The sequence below is a fragment of the Rhinolophus sinicus genome, chromosome 8, assembly GCF_057876585.1.
Source record: "Rhinolophus sinicus isolate RSI-liver-muscle chromosome 8, RSI-T2T, whole genome shotgun sequence".
Taxonomy (NCBI): domain Eukaryota; kingdom Metazoa; phylum Chordata; class Mammalia; order Chiroptera; family Rhinolophidae; genus Rhinolophus; species Rhinolophus sinicus.
In genome coordinates, this window is record NC_142508.1 from 41886025 (window position 1) to 41908280 (window position 22256).

At 52.0% G+C, this 22256-nt stretch overlaps 1 protein-coding gene across 4 annotated transcripts; it reads left to right on the plus strand.

Moving 5' to 3' along the window:
* The first annotated feature begins 1231 nt into the window (after positions 1–1231).
* SMG9 (SMG9 nonsense mediated mRNA decay factor) lies at positions 1232–20786 on the plus strand. 4 transcript variants are annotated; one of them, XM_019756595.3, is made up of 14 exons: positions 1232–1280; positions 4161–4316; positions 6697–6771; positions 6859–7123; positions 7214–7311; positions 9487–9599; positions 11960–12071; positions 13960–14055; positions 14455–14540; positions 16897–17003; positions 17698–17805; positions 17977–18105; positions 18407–18551; positions 20268–20786. In XM_019756595.3, exons 2-14 carry the CDS (start codon positions 4167–4169, stop codon positions 20344–20346), a joined length of 1563 nt encoding a protein of 520 aa, XP_019612154.2. In that variant the 5' UTR covers positions 1232–1280; positions 4161–4166; the 3' UTR covers positions 20347–20786. The 4 variants fall into 4 exon arrangements, with proteins under 4 accessions (XP_019612154.2, XP_019612153.2, XP_019612152.2 ...); XM_019756594.3 differs by lacking the exon at positions 1232–1280 and adding an exon at positions 1287–1424; XM_019756593.3 differs by lacking the exon at positions 1232–1280 and adding an exon at positions 1324–1534.
* Positions 20787–22256: the final 1470 nt, after the last annotated feature.

Sequence of the window (22256 nt, forward strand, 5' to 3'; positions counted from 1 at the left end):
GGTTAGAGCTCCATGCTCCTAACTTCGAAGGCTGCCGGTTCGATTTCCACATGGGCCAGTGGGCTCTCAACCACAAGGTTGCCAGTTCAATTCCTCGACTCCCACAGGGATGGTGGGCTCTGCCCCCTGCAACTAAGATTGAACACGGCACCTTGAGCTGAGCTGCTACTGAGCTCCCAGATGGCTCAGTTGGTTGGAGCGCATCCTCTCAACCACAAGGTTGCTGGTTCAACTCCCGCAAGGGATGGTGGGCTGTGCTCCCTGCAACTAGAAAACGGCAACTGGACCTGGAGCTGAGCTGCACCCTCCACAACTAAGATTTAAAGGACAACAACTTGACTTGGAAAAAAGGCCTGGAAGTACACACTGTTCCCCAATAAAGTCCTATTCCCCTTCCCCAATAAAATCTTTAAAAAAAAATTTTTTTTTAAATAAGATTTCAAATGAAAAAGGGTAAATTCTCCCACTCACCTATACAGCTATGAATAGACCTTAGATAACTTTCCCCTTAAACAAGCTTTCATTCCGGTTGGTGACCACAGGCCGTAAGGCCCGAGCCCTATGGACTGCGCCTGGCCGCGTTCTCGGCTGGGTAATCCTTTTTGGGGTGCACAGGGCTCCACCAGCAGGCATCTGAATTTTGGACCCTTGACTAAATTCCCCCCTCCACCAGGCCCCCGAGGATTTAATACGTGGTCCTGATCCCACCAGTCCCACCAGTCCGCCTCTCATGGCTTCAGAATAAAGCCTGATACTGGCGCCCCATAGGGCCCGTCCTGACCATTCCTGCTGTCTCACCTCCCACCTGGGGGAACTCTCGAGTCCAAGCCAGGGTTACTTCTCCCTGGTTCTCACTCTGCCTGAGTGCCCTTGCCCACCCTTCAGGGTCCCACCGGACCTGCGCCCTTTCCTACGTGGTTTGAATCCCTGCCTCCCTCCACAGAGGCGCACACTCTTCCAGCGGACACGCCAGGTATGAATCATCCCTGAGTTTTCAGCTCTCACTCAGTCCAGCACATTGAAATTCCTCCCTGCCTCCCAACCCCACCGCATCCCGCCAAAACCACTGACGAGGCGGGACTCGAACCTGATATCTCCGGAGCCGCCCTCTCTGTAGTCTCTGCACACCCACGCCGGCTCCCACCGACGCGCACGCGCACTGAGGCGGAGCCGCAGCGCCCTCACCCCTCCCCCCCTGGTATCCGCATGCGTGCTGAGGCCAACCACCTCCAACAACGCATGCTCAGCTGGGTGTTCACGCTCGCGGGACCTGAGCTCAGGTTGGCCCCGCGATACCTCTTCCTCCTTCGGGCGGGCCTTCCCTGGGTGCCGCTTCCGGGATGCCCAGGCCGGTTCCGGAGTGACCGGTGCCGGTTTTCTCCCCACCTCTTCGGGCCTCCTGGCCCCCCAGACGCCATTTGCAGGCAGGTAGCTGGTGGTGGAACCTCCCCGCCTCCACCCCACCCCACCCCGCCCCACCCCCGTCACGGAGAGCGCGCGCCGCGCCCCAGAAACCAATCAGCAACCGCCTTAGGTAAGGGGCCCGCGCGAGGCACGCGCACCCACGGGGTGCGGGGCGCGTTCCAGGGTCCGCCCCCTTCTCGACCGTTAAACGGGCGCGCGGACGCTGGTGGGGGTGCGGAATTGAATAGACAGCCAAGGGTAGTCCGTTAAATGCCGGGTTGGCGGGAGTGGGGTGGGGAAGAGACGTTGACCTGTAAATAGGAACTTCGGTTCTGGGAGACCCTAATAGAGAGGACCTAGAAACTGGCCATAAAGTACTGCGAAGGTCCATCCAATAACGTATCAGAGAAACTTCAGTTCTGGAAATACTCTCACAGAAGTGCCTACAAACAGACCATTAAATACTGGGGAGGTACTCCAAATACTGTGTAAATAGAAACTTAAGTTGTGGGGTTCCCCATAGGAGGTATGGATACCTAATTATGGAGAATTCCCCTGAGTAATATATAGACTCATCAGTTCTAGGGGAGGCCGCATAGAGGAGCCTGTAAATACGTGTGTAAGTGATAGAGAGTTCTTAGAAAAATGTGTAAATAAACGCTTGAGTTCTGAGTGGGGGCCTGCGTCATTTGGGTGGGCATAAATATGGAGTTAGGAATTGGGAGTCTCCCCAAATAGTTTGCAAGTAGACAGTTAGATTCTCGGAGATCCCAAAAAGGGGTGTGCGAAGAGATGCTTAAGAACTGAGGAGCCTCCCCTGACAAAAGAAAAAAAGAAATGTGTAATTAGGCTCAGTTTCTGGGCGGTCACCGTGAGAGTCCCATAAATAGACATTTAAATAGACTAGCTTTATATATTTTGGGGGAACCCCCAAAGAAGCATAAAACAACATTGGGAGTCCCCAAATTGCATGTAGGTGGACTCGCGTTCTGGGGAGCTCCTCATAGGGTCTGTTAAAGAGACTCAAAACCCGTGGAAGTTTCTAGAATAACGTGGAAACACTTGTTTGCATGGGAAGGGGGTCTCCATAGGCATGTAAACAGACAGCTTAGTGCTGGACTCCCCATGGAGATTCCCCATTCAGAATCCCCATGGAGACGTGAAAACAGACACTTGAGCACTGTAAGGTGTTCAGAATAATGTGTAAACGGACACTTAATTGCAAGGGAGGAAGGAGGGAGTTCCAAGTTCTGAGGGGAATCTCCAACGGAGACTGTAAACAGTCATTTAAGTGCTGAATGAATCATTTCCATAAGTGTCTGTAAATAACTTGCCCTCCTCTTGTCTCAATAGGCAGTTTCCATCCCAGTTTGTGGCTCCGGAAGGGGTCAGAGCTGTGAGAGGGGAGCTAGACAAGCCCTGGCCTGGCTAGCGAGATGACTCCTGCATTCTGTAAACGTATACTTCAGTTCCAGAAAGAGTCTCACAGGGATCTATTAATGTCACTATGTACTGGGATAGGATTAGAGGGGATTCATCGAATGATTTAAGAGGCTTTTGAGAGCTAGCTAAGCAAGAGTCAACAAACTTATTCTGTAAAGGGCCAGGGAGTAACTGTTTTAGATTCTGCAGGCCATACTGTCCCTGTCTCAATTACTCAACTGGCCGCTGAATCAAAGCCATGGACAATGTAAATTGATGGCTGTGTTCCAATAAAACTTTATTTACAAAAACAAGGCAGACCAAATTTGGTCTATAGGCTGCAGTTTGCCAACTTGACCCTTGAGCTATAGCAGATGGCCTTATAGTCCTGCATACAGAGTTAAGTACTCAGACTTCCCTAGAATGATGTATAAACGTCTGGGGACCTGCAAACAGATACTTAAATGGTAAGGAGTGGGTCGTGTAGGTAGCCATACATTTTATAACATCTTCAACTAATTTAAACACTGGGGAGACTTTGGAGTATAATGGATGGTAAACATCATTGGAAAGTAAACAGACACTGAAATGTAGAGGGACACCAGATGAAAATAGGCCATTGAATCCTGGAGCTCCCCCACCCCCATATGCCAGTAATGGGTAATCAAAACGGAGTTGTCTCACTAGAGATAATGTTACTGATTTGTAAAAAAACACACAAAAAAACCTTGCTGCAATTTGAGAAAGAATGTCTCATCTTTGTGACCCAGCCCCTATGAATTATATTTATGTTGGGACAAAGTAATTAATAGTTGGCAGTAGTTTTGGCTGCAAGTAGAAGTTACTTATTTCTCACTGCATCCAGAGGTAGGCAATTCAAGGTTAATAGGGAACCCCAAACCTTGTCTCTTGTTCTACCATGCCTTCCATTAAGTTGCCTCACAGTTCAAGATGGCTGTTTGTGCTCCAGCCTCCACACCCACATTCCTTCCAGCCAGGAGGAGGAAGGGGCAAAAGGCATGTGCCAGCATCTATGAAGGAAAGTTTCTGAAAGCTGCCAGAACACTTCTGGTGTCATACCGTTGGCCAGAAAGAACTTAGTCACATGGGCACACCTCACTGCAAATTAGGCTGAGCATTTTATTCTGGATAGTCACGTACCCAGCTTAGAACTTGGGGTTTTATTTTTTTGGATATTGGGAGCAGCTGGCAGTCACTGCCACAGCTACAAACGGAGCTCTTTTGAAAGGAACTGCTCACTTACAGTCTGGGATGAACCATATAGAGTGGGGAAAACTCTCTTCGCCCCAGAATTGACCTCTTTCTCTCTGTAGGCGACCATGTCTGAGTCTGGTCACAGTCAGCCTGGGCTCTATGGGCTAGAAAGGCGGCGACGGTGGAAGGAGCCTGGCCCTGGCGGACCCCAGAATCTCTCTGGGCCTGGTGGCCGGGAGAGGGACTATATTGCACCCTGGGAAAGAGAGAGACGGGTGAGTTTCTAGTCCCCTGGGCAGCATTCGTGTATCCACTCATTCCGCAAATATTTATTGAGTACCTACCACGTGCCAGGCACTAATCTAGGTGCTGAGAGTATATCTGAACAAAACCGACTGCCCTCATGGAGTCAGAGGGTAGAGAGTGACACGGGGCCATCTTAGATGAGGTGGTTAGAAAGAGAAGCCTCTCTGAAGAGGTGACTTTTGAGCAGAGATGTGATTGAGGTGAGGGAACAAGCCATGGCAAAATCTGAGTGAAGAGCATTCTAGACAGAAAACAACAAATGCAAAAGCCCTGGCTTGTATCTGGTGTGTTCAAGGAGTAGCCAGGAGGCCAGTATGGCTGCAGTGGATGCAGAAGGAGGGAAAGTGATAGAAGGATGAGGTCAGAGAGGCAACGGGGCCAGCTCATGTAGCACCTGGTAGGCCTTGGAAAGGACTTTGGATTCCACTGAATAAAGGTGGCATTGGAGTGTTTGAGCTGAGAGGTGCCATAAGCTCGTTTTATAAAGAGTATGTGCTAGTGCCAAGAACTTTCTAGTTGTGCAGCATGCAGAGTGCTGGCCCTGCAAAGTGCTTTACGTCCTTCGGGTCTTCCCAAACCCTTACAGCTACCCCCAGGAAGTAGAATCTGTGCTAGATCTGATTTTCACTATTGAGGAAAATGAGCCTCAGAGGGGAAGGGACTTACCCATTCAGTAAACTTTGGGGCCAGGACTTGAACCCAAATCCAGCCTCAAGTACAGCACCATCTGCCTGCTGCAGAGGGTCCTGGCCTGGGAGTCAGAGCCGAGGTGTGCGCCCAGATCCCGCCTCACTCTTCTGTGCTAGGTGACCTATCGCCAGAATATGCCCCTTGGGTTCTTTTTCCTGGGCCCTTCCCACCTCAGAGCTGTTTGGTGGCGTGGAAAAAGTTAACAGTTGGTACCAGTTTTTGAGTCATAAAACTGCGAACATGAAGAACAGTTTATTCACAGTGAGCTGGGCTCTTGCTTGTCCCTTCCCTTGGGTGGCACATCATTGAGAACACAGACTCTTCCACACGCATCTTCCTGGGGAATGTCACCGTCTTCCTACACCTTCAGCTTCAGTCCCTGAACAAGCAACTCCCAAATCCCAATTTTATCTGACTTGGCCACTGAGCCCTCGCAGCCTCCTAACTGGCCAGTGGACTCCTCACATCCTCCATGTCCCCTGCTGACCTCAGTGTCTTCTACCATTTGTCCTCCCAGTGTCAACGGCAGCCCATTGGGTCTCACCCTGAACACCTCCCCGTCCCCCAACCCCACACCATTCAGGCACCGGGGCTGCACATGGTGCCTCCCAAGTGTATCTCCTATCCATCGTCTCCGCCCTCACGGCCTCATCCCAGCTGTCATCGAGTCCTCTCGGGACCTTCTCCCCTCTCTCCCGCCCTGGCCACCTGGAAGCCCACAGCCTTTCCTCTTTCAGGAACTGTCCTTTCCAAAGCACTTTCGTATCCTTTTGTTTGTTCTTCACCAGAGGCCAGTGGAATGAGCGGGATTTAAATAAGAATCTTCAGTATATGGGTGACGAAATAGACCAGTGAGGGGTCAAGACTCGCAAGTTAATCAAGGAATCCGAGAAGGAACAGGACTCAAACCCAGGTCTCTCCCTCTTCTCAAGCAGCTTGGGGGTGAGTCAGAAGAGGCGTGAAGAGGGCAAGCTGTGGGAATCAGTCCACGGGCTTGGCCAGTGCAGGAGCAGAGCTGAGGAGAAGAGGGTCAGGATAGCAGGTGCTGTCAGCAGCTCTCAGATAGTGAGCACTTGCCATGTGTCAGATGCCACATGGACAGTTGATGAGTTGTGTCTTCTTTCAGACCCATAATAGTCCTGTGAGGAAGGAATTCCTATCCCCACTCACCAGATGAGGAAACAGGTCCAGGTTGACGGTAGTTCCTCATCCAAATTCATACAGTAAGAGGCAGAGCCAGGTCTGAACCAAGATCTTTCTAGCTCCCGAGCCCTTGCTCCTTCCACCTGGGCTTGTCATCTAGCAGAGGCAGCTGCACAGAGCGGCTGACAGCATAGTTCTGGAGCCAGGCTGTCTGGGTTCAAATTCTGGTCCCATTGCTTGTTGGCTGTGTGACCTTGGACTAGACAGTTAACCTCTCTGCGCCTCAATGTCTTCATCTGTAAAGTGGAGATGATAGTATCTGTCTCGCAGGGTTGTTGGTAGGACTGAGGGAGTTAACACGTTGCGTACGGATCACGAGAATCTTTATGAGGGATTTAAACCCCGCCGTATGCAACGTGTTAATACCTGAAGGCATTTAGATTAGTGCGTGGTGCATAAAGGCCTCTGGAGCGGCCAGGGGAGCCCTTCCTGAGTAACTGCCCTCCCTCACCACAGGATGGCAGCGAAGAGACAAGTGCGTCGGTCATCCAGAAAACCCCCATCATCCTCTCAAAACCTCCAGCAGAGCGGGTGAGCAGGGAAGAATCTTCGGAAGGGGAGGCTGGGAACAACTAGGCCATGGATCTCTCACTGACTGGAACCTTCTCACTCCCGTAGTCAAAGCAGCCACCACCTCCTGCAGCCCCTGCTGCCCCACCTGCCCCAGCCCCTCTCGAGAAGCCCATCGTCCTCATGAAACCACGGGAGGAGGGGAAAGGGCCTACGGCCCCAACAAATGCCTCAAGTCCCGAGGGCACCGCCCCACCACCCCCTGCAGCCCCTGCACCACCCAAGGGGGAGAAGGAGGGGCAGAGACCCACACAACCTGTGTACCAGATCCAGAACCGGGGCATGGGCACTGCTGCGCCGGCAGTCATGGACCGTGAGTTGGGGCTGAACAGACACCTGTTGGGACTCGGAGCCCCATCTCACAGACCCTCACCACACTCTGTCTCCTGCTTTGTGTTTCCAGCTGTCGTGGGCCAGGCCAAACTCCTGCCCCCAGAGCGCATGAAGCACAGCATTAAGTTGGTGGACGACCAGATGAATTGGTGCGACAGTGCCATTGAGGTACGAGAGGGGGTCTCCTCCTACATGAGCTTCTGCAGGTCCCACACCCTCCCCTCTGCTGCCCCTCCCTCCAGCCTCGGGTAGGCAGACCAGACCAGACAGCTTTCAGGCAAGTGCAGCAGTGAGAGGGAATGGATCCGAAAGCTCTCACTGGCCAGAGCTGAGTTGCAGTAGCCTTCACTAGCTCAGCAGTACCGGTTGCTAAAGTACAGAACTACTTTGGTAGCGATTGGCCAAGAGGTACTCCCACTACCACCTAGATGCCCGGTGGGTCTCCTGTACCATCCCACAGCAGGGCGGCCTCCTGGGTCCTGCTTCAGTCCCCCTCCAAATTGGTGGAAACCCGTGCTCTACCAGTGTTAACTGGTTTGAATGTCACTCCCCGGATGTCCCCCTTCCATCCTAGCGGCCCCTGCTCTAGTTCAGACCTCCCATTCCTGGACTGTCATATCCACCTCCAGTGTTCCCCTCTCCTGCTGCCACTCACCCCCAGACCTGTCAGATCACTCCTACTCTAATTCACCCTGCTATGTCCCCGCTTTCCCCAGTAGCTTTGATGTGTTAGGACAACATGCCAGGCCCATCCATTACCTGGCCCTGCCGCCTCTCTGTCCTCTCACACTGGCATCAACTGGGGAGCTTTAAAACAAAAGGAGCCGGGGTGCAGGCCCTTGAGCACAGACAAGTAGAAGTCTGCAGTGACGATGCAGTGTTTGTGTCATCGGTGTGGTAGCCACTCTCCCCGGACGTGGCTGTTGAGCACGTACCCACATATCCCACTGTGTGGCCAGTGCAACCGAGCCACTGCATTTTTTATTTGGTTTCATTTTGTTGTAAATAGCCACATACAGTCAGTGTCGATCATATTGAACAGGGCTAGCCCTAGATGTTCTGCTTCAAAATGTCTAGAGTTAGGCTGACGATTAGCTTTGTTTTTTTTAAAGCTCTCCAGGTGATTCTAAGGAGCAGCCCCAGTTGAAGACAGCAGTAAGTCCTCACTTAACATCATGGATAGGTTCTTGGAAACTGACTTGAAGCGAAACAACATACAATGAAACCAATTTTCCCACTGGCTAATTGATATAAATAAGAGTTAAGTTCCTCCAGCATATTTCTGGTCGCAATAACATCTCCAAACTTCTAAATAAAGACCCAAAACACTCCTAATATTAAACATTGAAACAAATGTGAGCTATACATATATCTAAGATTAATAAAAACAAGTCAGATAATTATTTTCCAACCCACTTATTTCAGTTCAGGGTGACAGGTGCCTGGAGCCTATTCCTGAAGCTCAGGGCCAATGTGGGAACCCACCCTGGACAGGATATCCTTCCATCACAGGGCCACTCAGTCAGACTGGGACACTTTAGAAACCCAGTTCACCTCACATGCACATCTTTGGGATGTGGGAAGAAACTGGAGTCCCTGGAGAAAACCCACCCAGACATGTGGAGAACATGCAGACTTCACACAGACAATCGCCCCAGCTGGGAATCAAGTCTTTTTTGTTTTTCTCATCAACCTGATAACAAAACCACGTTTTTTTTTCAGGGACCCGCTGTGTCCGTATCTGTGTCTGTATTTCCTTGAGGAATGTCTCTTATGCCCCCTAGTGGTGAAAGTTAGCAGAGCTGGTGGCCAGGGGTGAAGGTCTCAGGAATTTCCAGGACTCTTAAATCCCACAGAAAAGAGCCAGGATGGACTGATGTCCCTTCCTGCACACTGCTCCCTTTCTCATGCTTTTCCAAGTTTTCCCAGCCTGCCTGAGAAAGCCGAGAGCCTCCCAGGAGTCAGTTCCCGTAGCCGTCGGTCACCAAGTCGTGTCTTCAACCTGTCCTTTCATTCCTGTGCCTCTCTTCTTTTCCCCAACGTCAAGCTTCCCCTTTTCCCAACTTGTTTCAGCTGCACCGACTTTCTGTTAGCTTCTTGACCATGCCAAGCTCTTTTCTACTTTGGAACTTGCACAAATACTATTCTTTGTGTCCGGAACATTCCACATACCCTGCCAACACACACACACACAGAGGTCCTGTTCCCAGTTGAGAGCAAGAATGTTTCTCATACCTGACAAGGCAGGTGGGCAAGCCACAGGAGTCTGGGGCTCCCTCGTGTCATTCCCACTCAAGCACCTGGCCCATTTCATGAGGGCTGCTTTCCTACATCTTCCCACAGTACCTGCTGGATCAGACCGATGTGTTGGTGGTTGGTGTCCTGGGCCTCCAAGGGACAGGCAAGTCCATGGTCATGTCACTGTTGTCAGCCAACACTCCTGAGGAAGACCAGAGGTGAGGCCATCAGGTCGGGGTGTCGGAGGCCAGGAGGGAGGTGGGCACCTGGCTGATGGGAAGGGTAAGCCTGAGGGTTGCGAGTGGTGTTACCGAAGGACTTTGGGGTGTTATTTCCCCGCCCTTGGCCTCAACGCCTTCGTCAGATGAGGACGATTCGGGGCTGGACTGAATCTGCGTGTAGCTCCAGGGTAACCGGTCCTGTTCCTTCCTCCCTGCCTGCCTTGCCCCAGGAAATGGTACAGAGCCCAGCCAGGAACTGGGATGATGTACGCATCTGGTCTTTGGACTGAGGCCCACTTCAGTCTCAGCTCTGGTTGACCTTGGGCAGGTCACATTACCTCCCAGTATCTCGCTTCCTCGTCTGTAAAGTGGGTTTTTGGAGCATGAAGTAAGATCAGGAAGGCAGAAACTAAGGAGATCCTGGCACAACAAATGCTCGCAGGATGTGGCTGGTACGGCCTGGGAGACAGTGGGGAAAGAGCTCGACGTAGGCCCTGGGTTCTAGACCAGCCTCATTCCGGCGTTCCTGAGTAAGGATGGCATGTTATCATGAAGATAAAGGGTGAAGCCCCAGGAGGATTTGGGGGAGGAGGAAGCTTAAGAACTAGGGTCCAAAACGGCGGAAAAGGGAGAAAGGTCGGGAGTAGGGGACGTCATAGTCTAAGTAAGGAAATCTCAGAATGAGGCAGGAGAACGGGTAGTAACCACTTGGGGTCTTCTCAAAAAAATAGGGGTTTGTTTTTTTATAAAGCAGATAGTATCACCCTGGACTCTACAGATGGGCATCTGGGGTCCATGAACTCCCTAACAGTATACGCAGAATTATACATCTGTAGTCAGTCATTTCTTCCAGGGAAGGGGTCCGTAGTTTCCACCAGATCTCGATGAGGGCATGGGGCCTGACAGACCCAGAACAGGTTAAGAACCACTGTTGTGAGAACGTACGTCTACCAGAACGAAAGCTGTGAGCTTTGTCTGCCTCCTAGTCTGCTCCCTCTTCTCTGTTTACTCATGACTGCAGCTCAACTTGACTTTAATCTAGGACAGCTCCAGCTCTCAGAGCATTCTTTCCATCTCAGCTGCCATCTGCAACTGGCAAAATTTCCCCATGGCGCTCAGTTCAGATTCCTGAGCCAGAATCCTAGGCCTAACTTACCTTTTTGAGCCATGTCAGCCTGTGGCATGGTGGACTTTGGGACCAGCTCTTGTAAGTTTTGCCTCCTAATTATCTCTAGAATTCATCTGCTTCTCCTCCTCCACACCCACTTCCATGGTCTAAGCTAGTAATGTCTCCCGTGGAGAATGCCAAGAGTCTCCTAACGGGTCTCCCTGCTTTAGTTCAATTCAGGAAGTACTTAGTGAGTGCTGACTCTGTGCCTGGCTTTGTTCATTGCTACGTCGTGGTATCTGGCACACAGGAGGTCTTCAGTACAGTGTTTGTTCAGCGGGAGGACGCCTGCTCTGTGTCAGACGGCATACTAAGCAGCTCAGGGAGGTGGGAATTACCCTTTGAGAGGTAGGTACTATTGTGTTTCCCCTAAATAAGACCTAACCGGAAAATAAGCCCTAGCATGATTTTTCAGGATGACATCCCCTGAACGTAAGCCCTAATGCGTATTTTGGAGCAAAAATTAATATAAAACCCAGTCTTATTTTCGGGGAAACACCGTATTGTCCTGATTTTACAGATTAAAAGATAAAATCACTTTGTCCAAGTCACAGAGTGACCCAGTTGATCTCAGTGGTTTAGGGCAAGGCCCAGCTCTGCCTGCTTGGCAGCATTCAGCACAGGTAGAAATGGGGAGAGCTGGGAACGAAGATACCAAACACCCTCTCACTGGGGTGGAGAGTACTCAGTGCTGTGTCTCCAGTGCCTGGCAGGTAGCAGGTACACTTGGTAGTTTGTAGCTAACGATTATATATCACTGTACATCAGGCACTCTTCCAAGGGCTTTACATATATTAGCCTTATAGTAATTCTAAGAGGTTTGAGACTATCTTTGTCCCCATTTTACAGATGAAGAAACCAAGGTGAAAGAGATCAAGGAACCTGCTTAAAGCCACAGCCAGGAAGAGGCAGAGCTAGGATTTGAAGCCCAGCAGTCAGGCTGAGTCCCTGCTCTTAAACACCTCAGGCTGTTGACTTCGTTAAATGAGTTAGCACGTCTACTTCTGGGTGGGGGTGAAGTCGTGTAAAACCTAGCCTCCCTCCCCACCCCGCTGGTAGCAGGGGCCACGGATTGACGGCTTCGTTGGCAGGCAGGGGACCACTCCTCACATGCCTGTTTCCCAGGTTGCACTGGAGGTGTCGGAGGCTGAGAAGCAGACTCTAATGCACCCTCCTTGCTCCTCCGCAGGGCATATGTTTTCCGGGCCCAGAGCGCCGAAATGAAAGAACGAGGAGGCAACCAGACCAGTGGCATCGACTTCTTTATTACCCAAGAGCGGATAGTTTTCCTGGACACCCAGGTGCCAACCTCCACTCCCCCCACCCCCGCATACCACATTTAGCTCCATCCCCGAATATTTTTAAGCCGGAAGGCTGCTTGGATTCCATGTGGTTCCAGCCAATCCATGGACTTACTAGGTGCCCTTAGGCCAGTTGTGTCTTCTTGGCCCTTAGTCTCTTCTTGTCAGATTTTGTCCTCCTCCCCTCCCATCCATTGTGTATACAGTAGCCTAAAGAATCTTCTAGCATTGCAGGTAAAAGTGTGGGCCCTGGACTTGGTCTGTCTGTGTCCAGATCCTGTCTTTAATCCTTACTACCTGAGTGACTAAGTAAATTTTAACCCCGCAAACCTCAGTTTCTTCGTCAGTGGGGGTAAGTGTACTTAGCCTCAAAGGATTCTTGCAGGCATTCAGTGGAACCATCCAGGCACAGTGCTTGGCACAGGACCTGCCATGTGGTTAACACTCAGGCTTGTCACTCATTAGGAGTGACCTGTCATGTGTTTGACTGGCAGCTTTCCTCAGCTTCTCCCTTGCTCTTAAGCAAAGCCCCTGTTCTTTAGCCTGGCATTCAGGGCTTGTGCGGCTTGCCTCCTTCAGGCCCTCTAGCCTCCCCTCCCTGGTGTAGTCACCAGCCCTGCCACACACACCACAGGCCTTGCCATGGTCCCTCTCCCCTCTGGGCTTTCCATATCCTGTTCCCTTTATCTGAAACCACCTACGAGCTGTGTGACCTTGGCCAAGTTAGTTAACATTTCCATTCTTCACTTTTCTTAAGTGGGAAAATAATATTGTCTACCTCATAGGGTTTTTGTGAGGTTTCACTGAGATAACACAAGTAAAGTGCACCTGACAGGAAGCAGGTACTTGGTACCCTTAGCTGTCAGTATCCTTAGCAGTAGAGCCCTCTCTCTACCCTTGTTTTTGCTTGACTAATGCCTTCTCCTCACTGAAGACTCCGCTTTGGGGTTGCCTCCTCCTGGAAGCCTTCCCGTCCTTTGAGCGCCCACTAGTGCCTGTGTGCACCTCCCATCTCAGCACGAAGGATCACTCTGGTTCTTGTGTACTGCTCCCCCTCCCCACCTGCCTGGAGCTTTTCTGGGAGGGCCCCTGTCGCATAGTGGTGCTCACCGAATATTAGTGCAACAAAGTTGTGGTCACTGTGGGCATTGGTGACATGGAGAGTGGAAAACCTACAAATGTGGCCTGAGACCTGTGTCCCAGGCCCTGTGCAAGGATCATGGGGACCTAGAAATGAACTGTGCCAGCTGGGTCAGAGGCCCATGTGGAGCAGAACAGAAGTTAGAACAGAGCACTGCAGTGTTTGGAGTTTTAGAAAGTGAGTGTTTGGAAGAGCCTCTTTCTTAATTCCAATAAGAAGGAAATAGACTATCAAACTTATTTAGCTTTTAAAGTTTTTTAGTGGGACGTTCCTTTAAGAAAAGTTGGATGAGCTCACCACTGTTTCTTTTATACCCCCTGATGCAGTTTTTAAATTCTCATCAATTTTCACACACTAAACTTTCCTTGACCTAAGTAATTATCTAGCAAAGTTTTGAAAGCATTTGAAACGACTAACAATAAAAAGGGTCTTGAAGAGACTTGGCACATTCAAGTAAGTGTTAAATTTATTAGCACTAGGAGATTTTGTCTCTTCAGGCGTGAGGCACTTGAGAGCCTCAGGGATGATTTGTAAAAGAGCTGGGGAAACTGTGTTGCCTTTGAAACTTTTCTCCACCTTTTGCTGACTAGCAATATACTAATTAGAATCTGCCTGCTTGTGTGTCTGACCTTATTTTGTCCCGAAAGCTGGTGCATGGCCTTCAGTGTGTGGGACGCAGGTAGCCATGACCCCTGGGACCCAGTCGCCAACCCCTTTCCTGACACCGCCTTCTCTTCCTTGCTGCAGCCCATCCTGAGCCCCTCCATCTTAGACCACCTCATCAACAATGACCGCAAGCTGCCTCCAGAGTACAACCTTCCCCACACCTACGTTGAGATGCAGGTGAGGGGCTGAGCCAGGTCCAGGGGTGAGGCCTTACCCTCCCTGCAAGGTGTGTGATGGCAGCCGGATGTGGGTTGTCCGAGTTTGTGCTTCGTCAGAGCCCTGGCCGCCACAAGAGCTAGAGGGAGAGGACGACGTAGAGGTCCGATCTGGCTCTGCCCCTCGGGAGAGTCATTTTCCGCCCCTTCCCCTCCAGGCCTCAGTACTGGCAGTGTAACACGGGGCTGGTTGTTCCTGCGTGGCCCGTGAGGGAAGTGCCAGCACAGGCTGGGCACACAGTAGGTGCTTAAAGGCTCTGAGGCCCTTACTCTGCTGCCTTCTCTGCTGAGTTCTGGGATGAGGGACCCCTGTCCGGGTAGAGGGGACCTTCAGCTTTATTGTGCCTTCTGCTGCCTTCAGTCACTTCAGATTGCCGCCTTCCTCTTCACGGTCTGCCACGTGGTGATCGTCGTCCAGGACTGGTTCACAGACCTCAGTCTGTACAGGTGAGCGGTTGGTGGGGAGAGGACCCAGCCACTTGCCCAGGTCTCACAGGTTCCCCACAGCAGCAAGTTGGAGTGGCTCACCGCCATGTCACCCTCCCGCAGTACACACATACACACTTACAGCCCTCCACGCCTTTACACATCACTCAGAATAAAAGCCCAAGTCCTACCCGTGCGTGGCTTACAGGCTCCTACACAATACGGCCCCAGGCACCTCGCCAACCTTCTCTCCACTGCTTTCCCTCACTCCATCAAAGCCGTAGTGGCCTCAAGTCTGTTCTTCATGCAGCCTGTGGCCTCTGCACTCCTCAGCCGGAAACTTCTGCACATCCTCTCAGATGCCCCCCTCATGGCCTTCACGTCAAGCTCAGACCTTGCCTGAGCTCCTCACCTAACAGCCCTCCCCCTCTCCCCTCCGCCTGCTGTATTTCCTTCTTTGCACTTATCCCTCCCTGATGGTGTCCTCTCCCCCAGTAGCAAGTAAGCCCCAGGAGGACAGAGTCCCCGGCGCTGCACACACTGCCTGGCGCTGGGTAGATGTTTAATACACATTTGCTGAATGAATGAATAGCATAAGGAGCTGGCTTGTGTGGGCCTCAGCCTTGTCCATCTCCAGGCAAGTGTACCATCCTGTTGGCACCCTGACAGGCAGGAAACGGGAGGGAGTCGGGATCTGGCAGGAGTCCTGCCTGAAGCTGCTGGAGGGTCCAGAAATGCCCCCAGACCGGACTGGCACAGAACCTATGTCCAGAAGGCTTCCTCTTGGCCTCAGTGCCGGGAGCTAGCTGTGTGGAGGCCAGCAGCCTTGGGCACAGGCCCGGGCAGAAGGAAGGAACGGGAGCTCATGGGGAGGGAGAGCTGAGCTGAAGGAAACAGATGTCTCCAAAGTCAGACAGCCCCAGGTTTGACTCCCAGCTCGCACCGGCTTTTTCCACAGCCACAGAGGCTAAATGTTTTATGCAGATTAAATGAGTTAAACATGTAAAGCATTCAGCATCGTGCCTGGTACATAGTGAGCAACTGATAGATGGGAGCTCACTGTTTGTGTTAGTAACCCTGGGCGTGGGGGTGAGCTGTGAGTCTGGCCAACAGTCAGGAAAGACTTGCTGGGGATCCCTTGGTTGTGACCAGCTCTAAGTGACAATTCTGAAACCTCCCCTCCTACCACCATTGTCCACTGGAGTTCAGTCACATGACAGATACATCGAACATTTGTGTGCCCATCGCTGTTTAGAGAACTGGGGATACAGGTGTGAACAAAACAAAACATATAGCCCTGTAGTTTGCGTTCTGGTGGGGCTGGCAGGTGGCAGAGCCTTGTTTTTAAGCCAGTGTCTATAGGTGGGCTTCTCAGAGTAGACGAGCCCCTTGAAATTGCGGACATGCTTGTATGTGTGTCTTTATGAGGAAAATGGCATCACTTTCATCAGATCCCTTTATCCCTTACCTCGGTTAACAGGTTAGTAGTATTTTACGTGTTTGGAAAAATTATCTAAAAGTAGTATAAACTGAACACTTATGTCCACACAAAAACCTGCACACAGATGTTTATAGCAGCTTTATTCGTAATTGTCAAAACTTAGAAGCAACCAAGACGTCCTTCAGGAGGTGATGGATAAATAAACTGGTCCATCCAGACAACAGGATATTATTGAGGGCGAATTAGAAATGAGCCGTCAAACCATGAAACGACAGGGAGGAATCTTGAGTACATGTTACTAAGTGAAGGAAGCCAATCTGAAAAGGCTGCATACTGTATGATCCCAACTGTGTAACATTCTGGAAAAGACAAAACTATGGAAACAGTAAAAAGATCAGTGGTTGCCAGGGGTTAGGGGGAGGATGGGATAAGTAGGCAGAGCACAAGATTTTTAGGTAGTGAAACTATTCCGTGATACAAGGTGGGTACATGTCATGTTTATCAAAACCCATAGAATAAACAACACCGAGCGTGAACCCTGATGTAAACCATGGACTTCGGGTGATAATGACGGGTCGTGTAGGGTCATCGGAATGTTGACGGTGGAGGGAGCTGAGAAATGGAGCGGGGGTTCTGTGGGAAATGCCTGTACTTTCCACTCAATTTTGCTGTGAATTTAAACTCTAAAAAATATATTTTCTAAGTAGCACAAACTCATAAAAAATGCATGTACAATTGACAGGAGTTCATGGATTAGTGTCTAAGAAGGTTATCTCTGAATCTCCTAAAATTGTGTGAGAAATTTGGTGTATCTATGGCATTTTTTTGGGTGTGGCTGTAGCTTTCATCAGATCTGCAAAGTGAGCCCCCCCACAGGCTGTGGGATATGGGAGCCAGTGCCAGAGCATCACCTGACCTCTCACCCCAAACCCCAAGGTTCCTCCAGACAGCAGAGATGGTGAAGCCCTCCACCCCGTCCCCCAGCCACGAGTCCAGCAGCTTGGCAGGCTCTGATGAGGGCACTGAGTACTACCCCCACCTGGGTGAGAGGCTTGCTGGGGACCGAAGGGATGGGCAGGGGGAAGAAAGGGGCAAAAACCAGGGGCACTCTGGGGAAGTGGGGAGCTGGGAGGAGGGAAGTCACAAAGGATTAGCCATTACTGCTTGTAGAGGTCCCTCTGCTTCCATCGCACCCTGGCCACTGAGGGCATGACCCCAAGTCTGGGTCTGGCTCCTTGATCACAATGGGAGCCTCTTGGGGACAAGACACGTCCACTTGTTTCTGGGGCGCTGGCATCTCCCAGTGTGGGGCTCAGGGAGTGAGTGTTGACTTGGCCCGAGTGGCCCTATGCCTTGTGCCCTCTCCTGTGGCCTGTGTGACCCTCATTGCCTGCTCTGTCCTTGCTCTGCTCTACTGACACCCTGCTATTCTGCAAAGATTGGTTCTTTTGTGACAGCCCAGGCAGGGTCTTGCCTACTCAGTGGCCTTGCAAGGCCCTGGTGCCACTTCCTGTCATACTCCTGATGGGACCTTCTTCTGTCTTTTTCATCTTTGCTGGCAGACAATAGATCTGGCTCATCTCTGGGTCCCTAGCATCCCTCAGCATAGGGCCTGGCACTAAGTGAAGTCACATAAATGTTTACAAGTGATCTGAGCTCGGGGGAGGGCAGATCTTTGGGGTGAGAACGGGGAGTCTACGTGGCCAAGCCTCACGGGGCCCGTGTCCCCGCCCCCAGTCTTCCTGCAGAACAAAGCTCGCAGGGAGGACTTCTGTCCTCGGAAGTTGCGGCAGATGCACCTGGTGATCGACCAGCTCATGGCGCACTCCCACTTGCGTTACAAGGGTGAGGGTCCCCGAGCCAGCCCCACGCTGGCCAATGGCCTAAACTCCTGAGCCACCCCTGCAGCCCACACCTGCAGACTGGGCTCCTGAGCCCAGCTTGACCGTCATACTCCTACCGCGTCCCCTCCCCTGGCAGCCTCGTACCTGCAGGCTGATGGGTTCTCTCCTCCAGGTACTCTGTCCATGTTACAGTGCAACATCTTCCCTGGGCTCCCCCCCGACTTCCTGGACTCTGAGGTCAACCTGTTCCTGGTGCCCTTCATGGACAGCGAAGCGGAAAGTGAAAACCCACCCCGAGCAGGTGAGGTCCCCCTCCAGAGAATCGGGCCACAGGGAGACTGCTGCTTCCTTGGTCTGGACACACATGGGTCCACCTCGGTTAGGGGGCGAGCAGGCTCCCTGGTGTCGGGGGGGATGGACCCAGCCTGGTGTGAGGGCAGACCAGCCTGTCGCTGAGGTGCTTGGACCCTTTCTCAGGAGCACGTTTCGGAGTTGTAGAAGTACAGGCAGGGCCGGGCTTGGGCTGAACTGAGGTGCTCCTGGAAGCCCCGGGTGCTGGGGGCTGGGAAAAAGGCCCCTTAGCTCCCACCTCAACTTTCCAGGACCCGGTTCCAGCCCACTCTTCTCCCTGCTCCCTGGGTACCGTGGCCACCCCAGTTTCCAGTCCTTGGTGAGCAAGCTCCGGAGCCAAGTGATGTCCATGGCCCGGCCACAGCTGTCACACACTATCCTCACCGAGAAGAACTGGTAAGAGCTCTTGGTGGAGGGGGTCAGTGTGAGGTGTGTGTCATCATTGTCCCGTCCGGCCCCCCACCCCCGTCCATACAGAAGGAGGTTCTCTAAGATCTCTATACATTCAGTTCCCTTTTTCTGGAATATTGGTGATTGCTATCATTTTGTAAGCGCCTGTTCCATGCCAGGCAACATACTGTTTCATGTGATTTGTTTTCTTTTTCCCCAGGGTTAAAGTTAAAATTAGGGTCCAGGTCAGGATTAGGGTTTAGGGTGGAGTTTTGGGTTAGGATGAGCAGTTAGGTTAGAGTAGTCTAGAGATCGCAGTACGGTTATCGTTGAGGATTTAGGGTTAGGGTTTTGTATAGGGTTAGGGTTTAGTGTCAGGGTTAGGCAGCTGTGGTTAGAGGGTTAATGTTAGGTTTAGTGTTGGACGGGTAGGGTGTTAGATGGTTAGTGTTAGAGAGTTAGGGTGAGAGCGTTAGGGTCTAGGGTACAGTAAGGTTAGGGTTAAGATTTGAAAGTTAAGGTTAAGGTTAGGGTTACGATTATGAAGTTGGGTTAGAGTTAGGTTTATTTTTTTAATTAAATGTATTGGGCTTACATTGGTTAATAACATGTTTCAGGTGTACTAGTGTATAACACGTCATCTGCGTTTTGATTGTGTGCTCACCACGAAAGTGCTCATGTGTTTGACTCCCTTTAACCTCTTCGTCCTCCCCTACCCCCCTTCCACTCTGGTAACCACCATCCTGTTGCCTGTGTGTATGAGTTTTTGTTGTTGGTCTAATGCTCTGTTATCTATCCCACATTTTCCATGTAATTTTGAATCGTCCTAATTAGCTAGTGGAGTGTGTGTTTCGTCTCAGTTCTACTAGTGGGGAAATTTTGGCTCCAAGAGAAGTGTCATATAACGAGGTCACCCACCTGTGCTTAGGTGTCATTTGATTGGGACCAGTAAGGCCAGTCAAACTCAAAGATTCTTCTAAGGCCTTGAGTGGAGAAAGTGTAGCCTCACGGGAGAAGAAACTGGGAGGCCATCAGGAACCACAGGAGCTGTGTTTCCCAGCTCTCCCTGGATGCACTCTCACTGTCCCCCTCCTGTCAGCTGGCTCACCCTGCTTTCACAAGCCCTGCACCCCTCCCCAGCCCCACTTTACATGACTTTCGATGTCCAGCGCCCACAGCAGGTCTGCCACAGATCCAGGCCGGCCTTCTCTCATTTCCAAGAGAAACCAATCTGAACAAGGAAAGGCTTGGTGCAGCTTCTCACGTGGTTCCCTGGGTCTGTTTGCAGTCCCTTGTGGCTGGGAGGGGCAGGGTGCGCACACAGCAGCGGGAAGCCGCTCCGGAGGAGAGCGCAGGACGAGGGCTGGAGCTCTGCTCCCGCCTGTCGGTCTAAAGCAGGGCCCAGTGGGGAGGGGAGAGTTTGGGAGGTGGAAGCGTTGTGGCACTGAGCGTCACAAGACTCTGGAGGGAAGTGGAGATTGAATGCTCCCCACAGGCCAGCACTGAGCGGAGTGGGAGGAAGCTTGGACTTGGAGGTGGGGGCTTGAGGTCTTAGTCCAGGCCCAGCACCTTCAGCTTGGCTTACCTGGGGGAGGTTGGGGAATCAGCGCTGGCATCTCCCCTGTAGCCCGGTTGAGGAGGCTCACACCACAGGTCATGCACGGGCCCAACGCTGGGTGGGGCCCTAGCAGGGCAACTCTTTGACTGTCGACCTCCTCACAGGTTCCACTACGCTGCCCGGATCTGGGACGGGGTGAAAAAGTCCTCTGCCCTGGCAGAGTACAGCCGCCTGCTGGCCTGAGGCCGAGGAGTGTCATGCAGGGAACACCCTTCTGGATCCCCAGTGGATGGTGATGGATCACGGACGTCCTCCCCCACGGCAGGGTGGAGAGTGGCAGCAGGCCTGATGGACGAGGGACCGTGACTTCCTCGCCCGGAGACATGAGGTGTTCAGGGCCAGTGGACATCTCAGTGGAGCATTGTTCAGGGGGTGACTTTGAGATCCCACCCCCAACTTGATGGGGCAGCCCATCCTCAGTCCCCCACAGGGCTAGGTGGTGGGAGGAGTCTGAATGGTCACCAGGAAGCACAGGCTCCATCTTGACCTCCCTCTGCAGGGACAGGAGCAAGAGGTCCCACTTCCCTGACTCCCAGCCCTCACCTATAAGGGTGAGGCCTGGTCTGGGGAGCTCTTTATGGGGCCAGATCTGGTGGTTCAAATAAAAGAAACTGTGCAAGCTGCTCTGGTGCTGCTCTTCTCTCCCCGGCGTGCTCTCCTGAAAGCAGGGCAAATTTGGGTCCCAGCCCCTGCGGGCAGTTATCCTTGCCTACCCATTGGGGCCTGAATGAACTTGCATGGGGACCCATTCAGTATTGGTCATAGAGGTGTCGGGAGCGGATGAATACCAGTCTGTGCTGAGGAGGAAGCCCCTAGAAAGTGGTGTTCTATTCCTGGGGTGACATCAAGCCCCCCATCTCTGTAATGGAAAATATAGTGCCCTTCAGCTAAATGCAGTGACTCCCCTTGTGTGGTCTGCTCTCACTTGAAGACAGTGCCTGCCTGTGGTGAAATGCCTAAGTGCAATAATGCCTAATTTAATACGTGGTTAAAACTAGACCATGTCCCAGGTTAAGTACAGTTGGTTAAATGTAGTACTTCCCCTTGGCTGAAACAGGTTCTACCCCTGTTCAAATATTCGTATCTGACCCTGACCCGTAGCACGTGATGCCGACTGTTGGTTAAGTGGTGGCTTCCTTCCCCTATAAACCTCATCTACTCTGGTTTAAAAAATGGTCCTTACCTTTCATTTACATCCAAAACCTACCCTCAGTTAAATAGGCCATACACTTCAATTAGTGCCCTCGCTCATCTGCTCAGTTAAATATGGCACAGAATCTTAGCGTTTCCCAAAGTATTTCTCCAAATTGGTCTGGCCACCCCACCCTCATCCTAAATGAGTCCTGACTGTCAAAAGGTGCCACCACCCCACCACCCCCTTTAGTAAAGCAGTGGTTCCCGTCCATCCGGCTCAGTCACATCTGTCCACCCACCCCCCCATGCCACCTGTTTGTCTTCCTGGCCTTCCCTGACCTCAGGTGGACCCACAGAGTCCTGATGTCCTGTCGTGGGAATCCAGGGGCTGTCAAGAAAAGCACAACTGAAGGGGTGAGGGCACTGAGGGCGGCACTCAGGACATGTGGTCTGGCCAGAAGTGGGGCGTCTGCAGATCTAAAGAGAGGGCTAAAGTCTGGGAGGTACGAGACCCAGGGCAGACTCTGGCCCTGCCACTCGCTGAGACCTTAGGAACCTCTCTTAGTGATTCTCAGGGCCCTTCAGAGCTGTGACAGCCCCATTCCTCTTACAGAAATGCTTCTGAATGCTTTGCACCATTGCCTGCCCCAACCTGTGCAGACACCCTAACTGCCCTCCAGCTAGACAGCTGAGCTCTTTCCTGCCCTGTCAAACTTAACCTGTCTCTTGCTCCATTCCCTCCACCTGCTTCCCAGGGGGACTGCTGGTTGACGTTGCCGGGGGTGAGGGTAGGGGTGGGGGTCACCAGAGTAGAGAAGGTGGGGCAATGGCCAGAGGGCATAAGACCCAGGGCACAAAAGCACGAGACAGCACGCGGGCTCAGTCCAGGAGTCAGACCTTGAGTGTCTTCCCATCCCCACACCCAGCCTGGAGACCAGTGGAGCCTGTGTCCTCCCAGC

What these genes read in the sequence shown, in the direction of transcription:
- SMG9 (XM_019756595.3), top strand. Translation starts at nt 4,167, where the DNA reads ATGTCTGAGTCTGGTCACAGTCAGCCTGGGCTCTATGGGCTAGAAAGG. An exon ending in CCTGGGAAAGAGAGAGACGG is followed by an intron (nt 4,317 to 6,696) that starts GTGAGTTTCTAG and finishes CCCTCACCACAG; the next exon opens with GATGGCAGCGAAGAGACAAG. An exon ending in ACTCCTGAGGAAGACCAGAG is followed by an intron (nt 9,600 to 11,959) that starts GTGAGGCCATCA and finishes GCTCCTCCGCAG; the next exon opens with GGCATATGTTTTCCGGGCCC.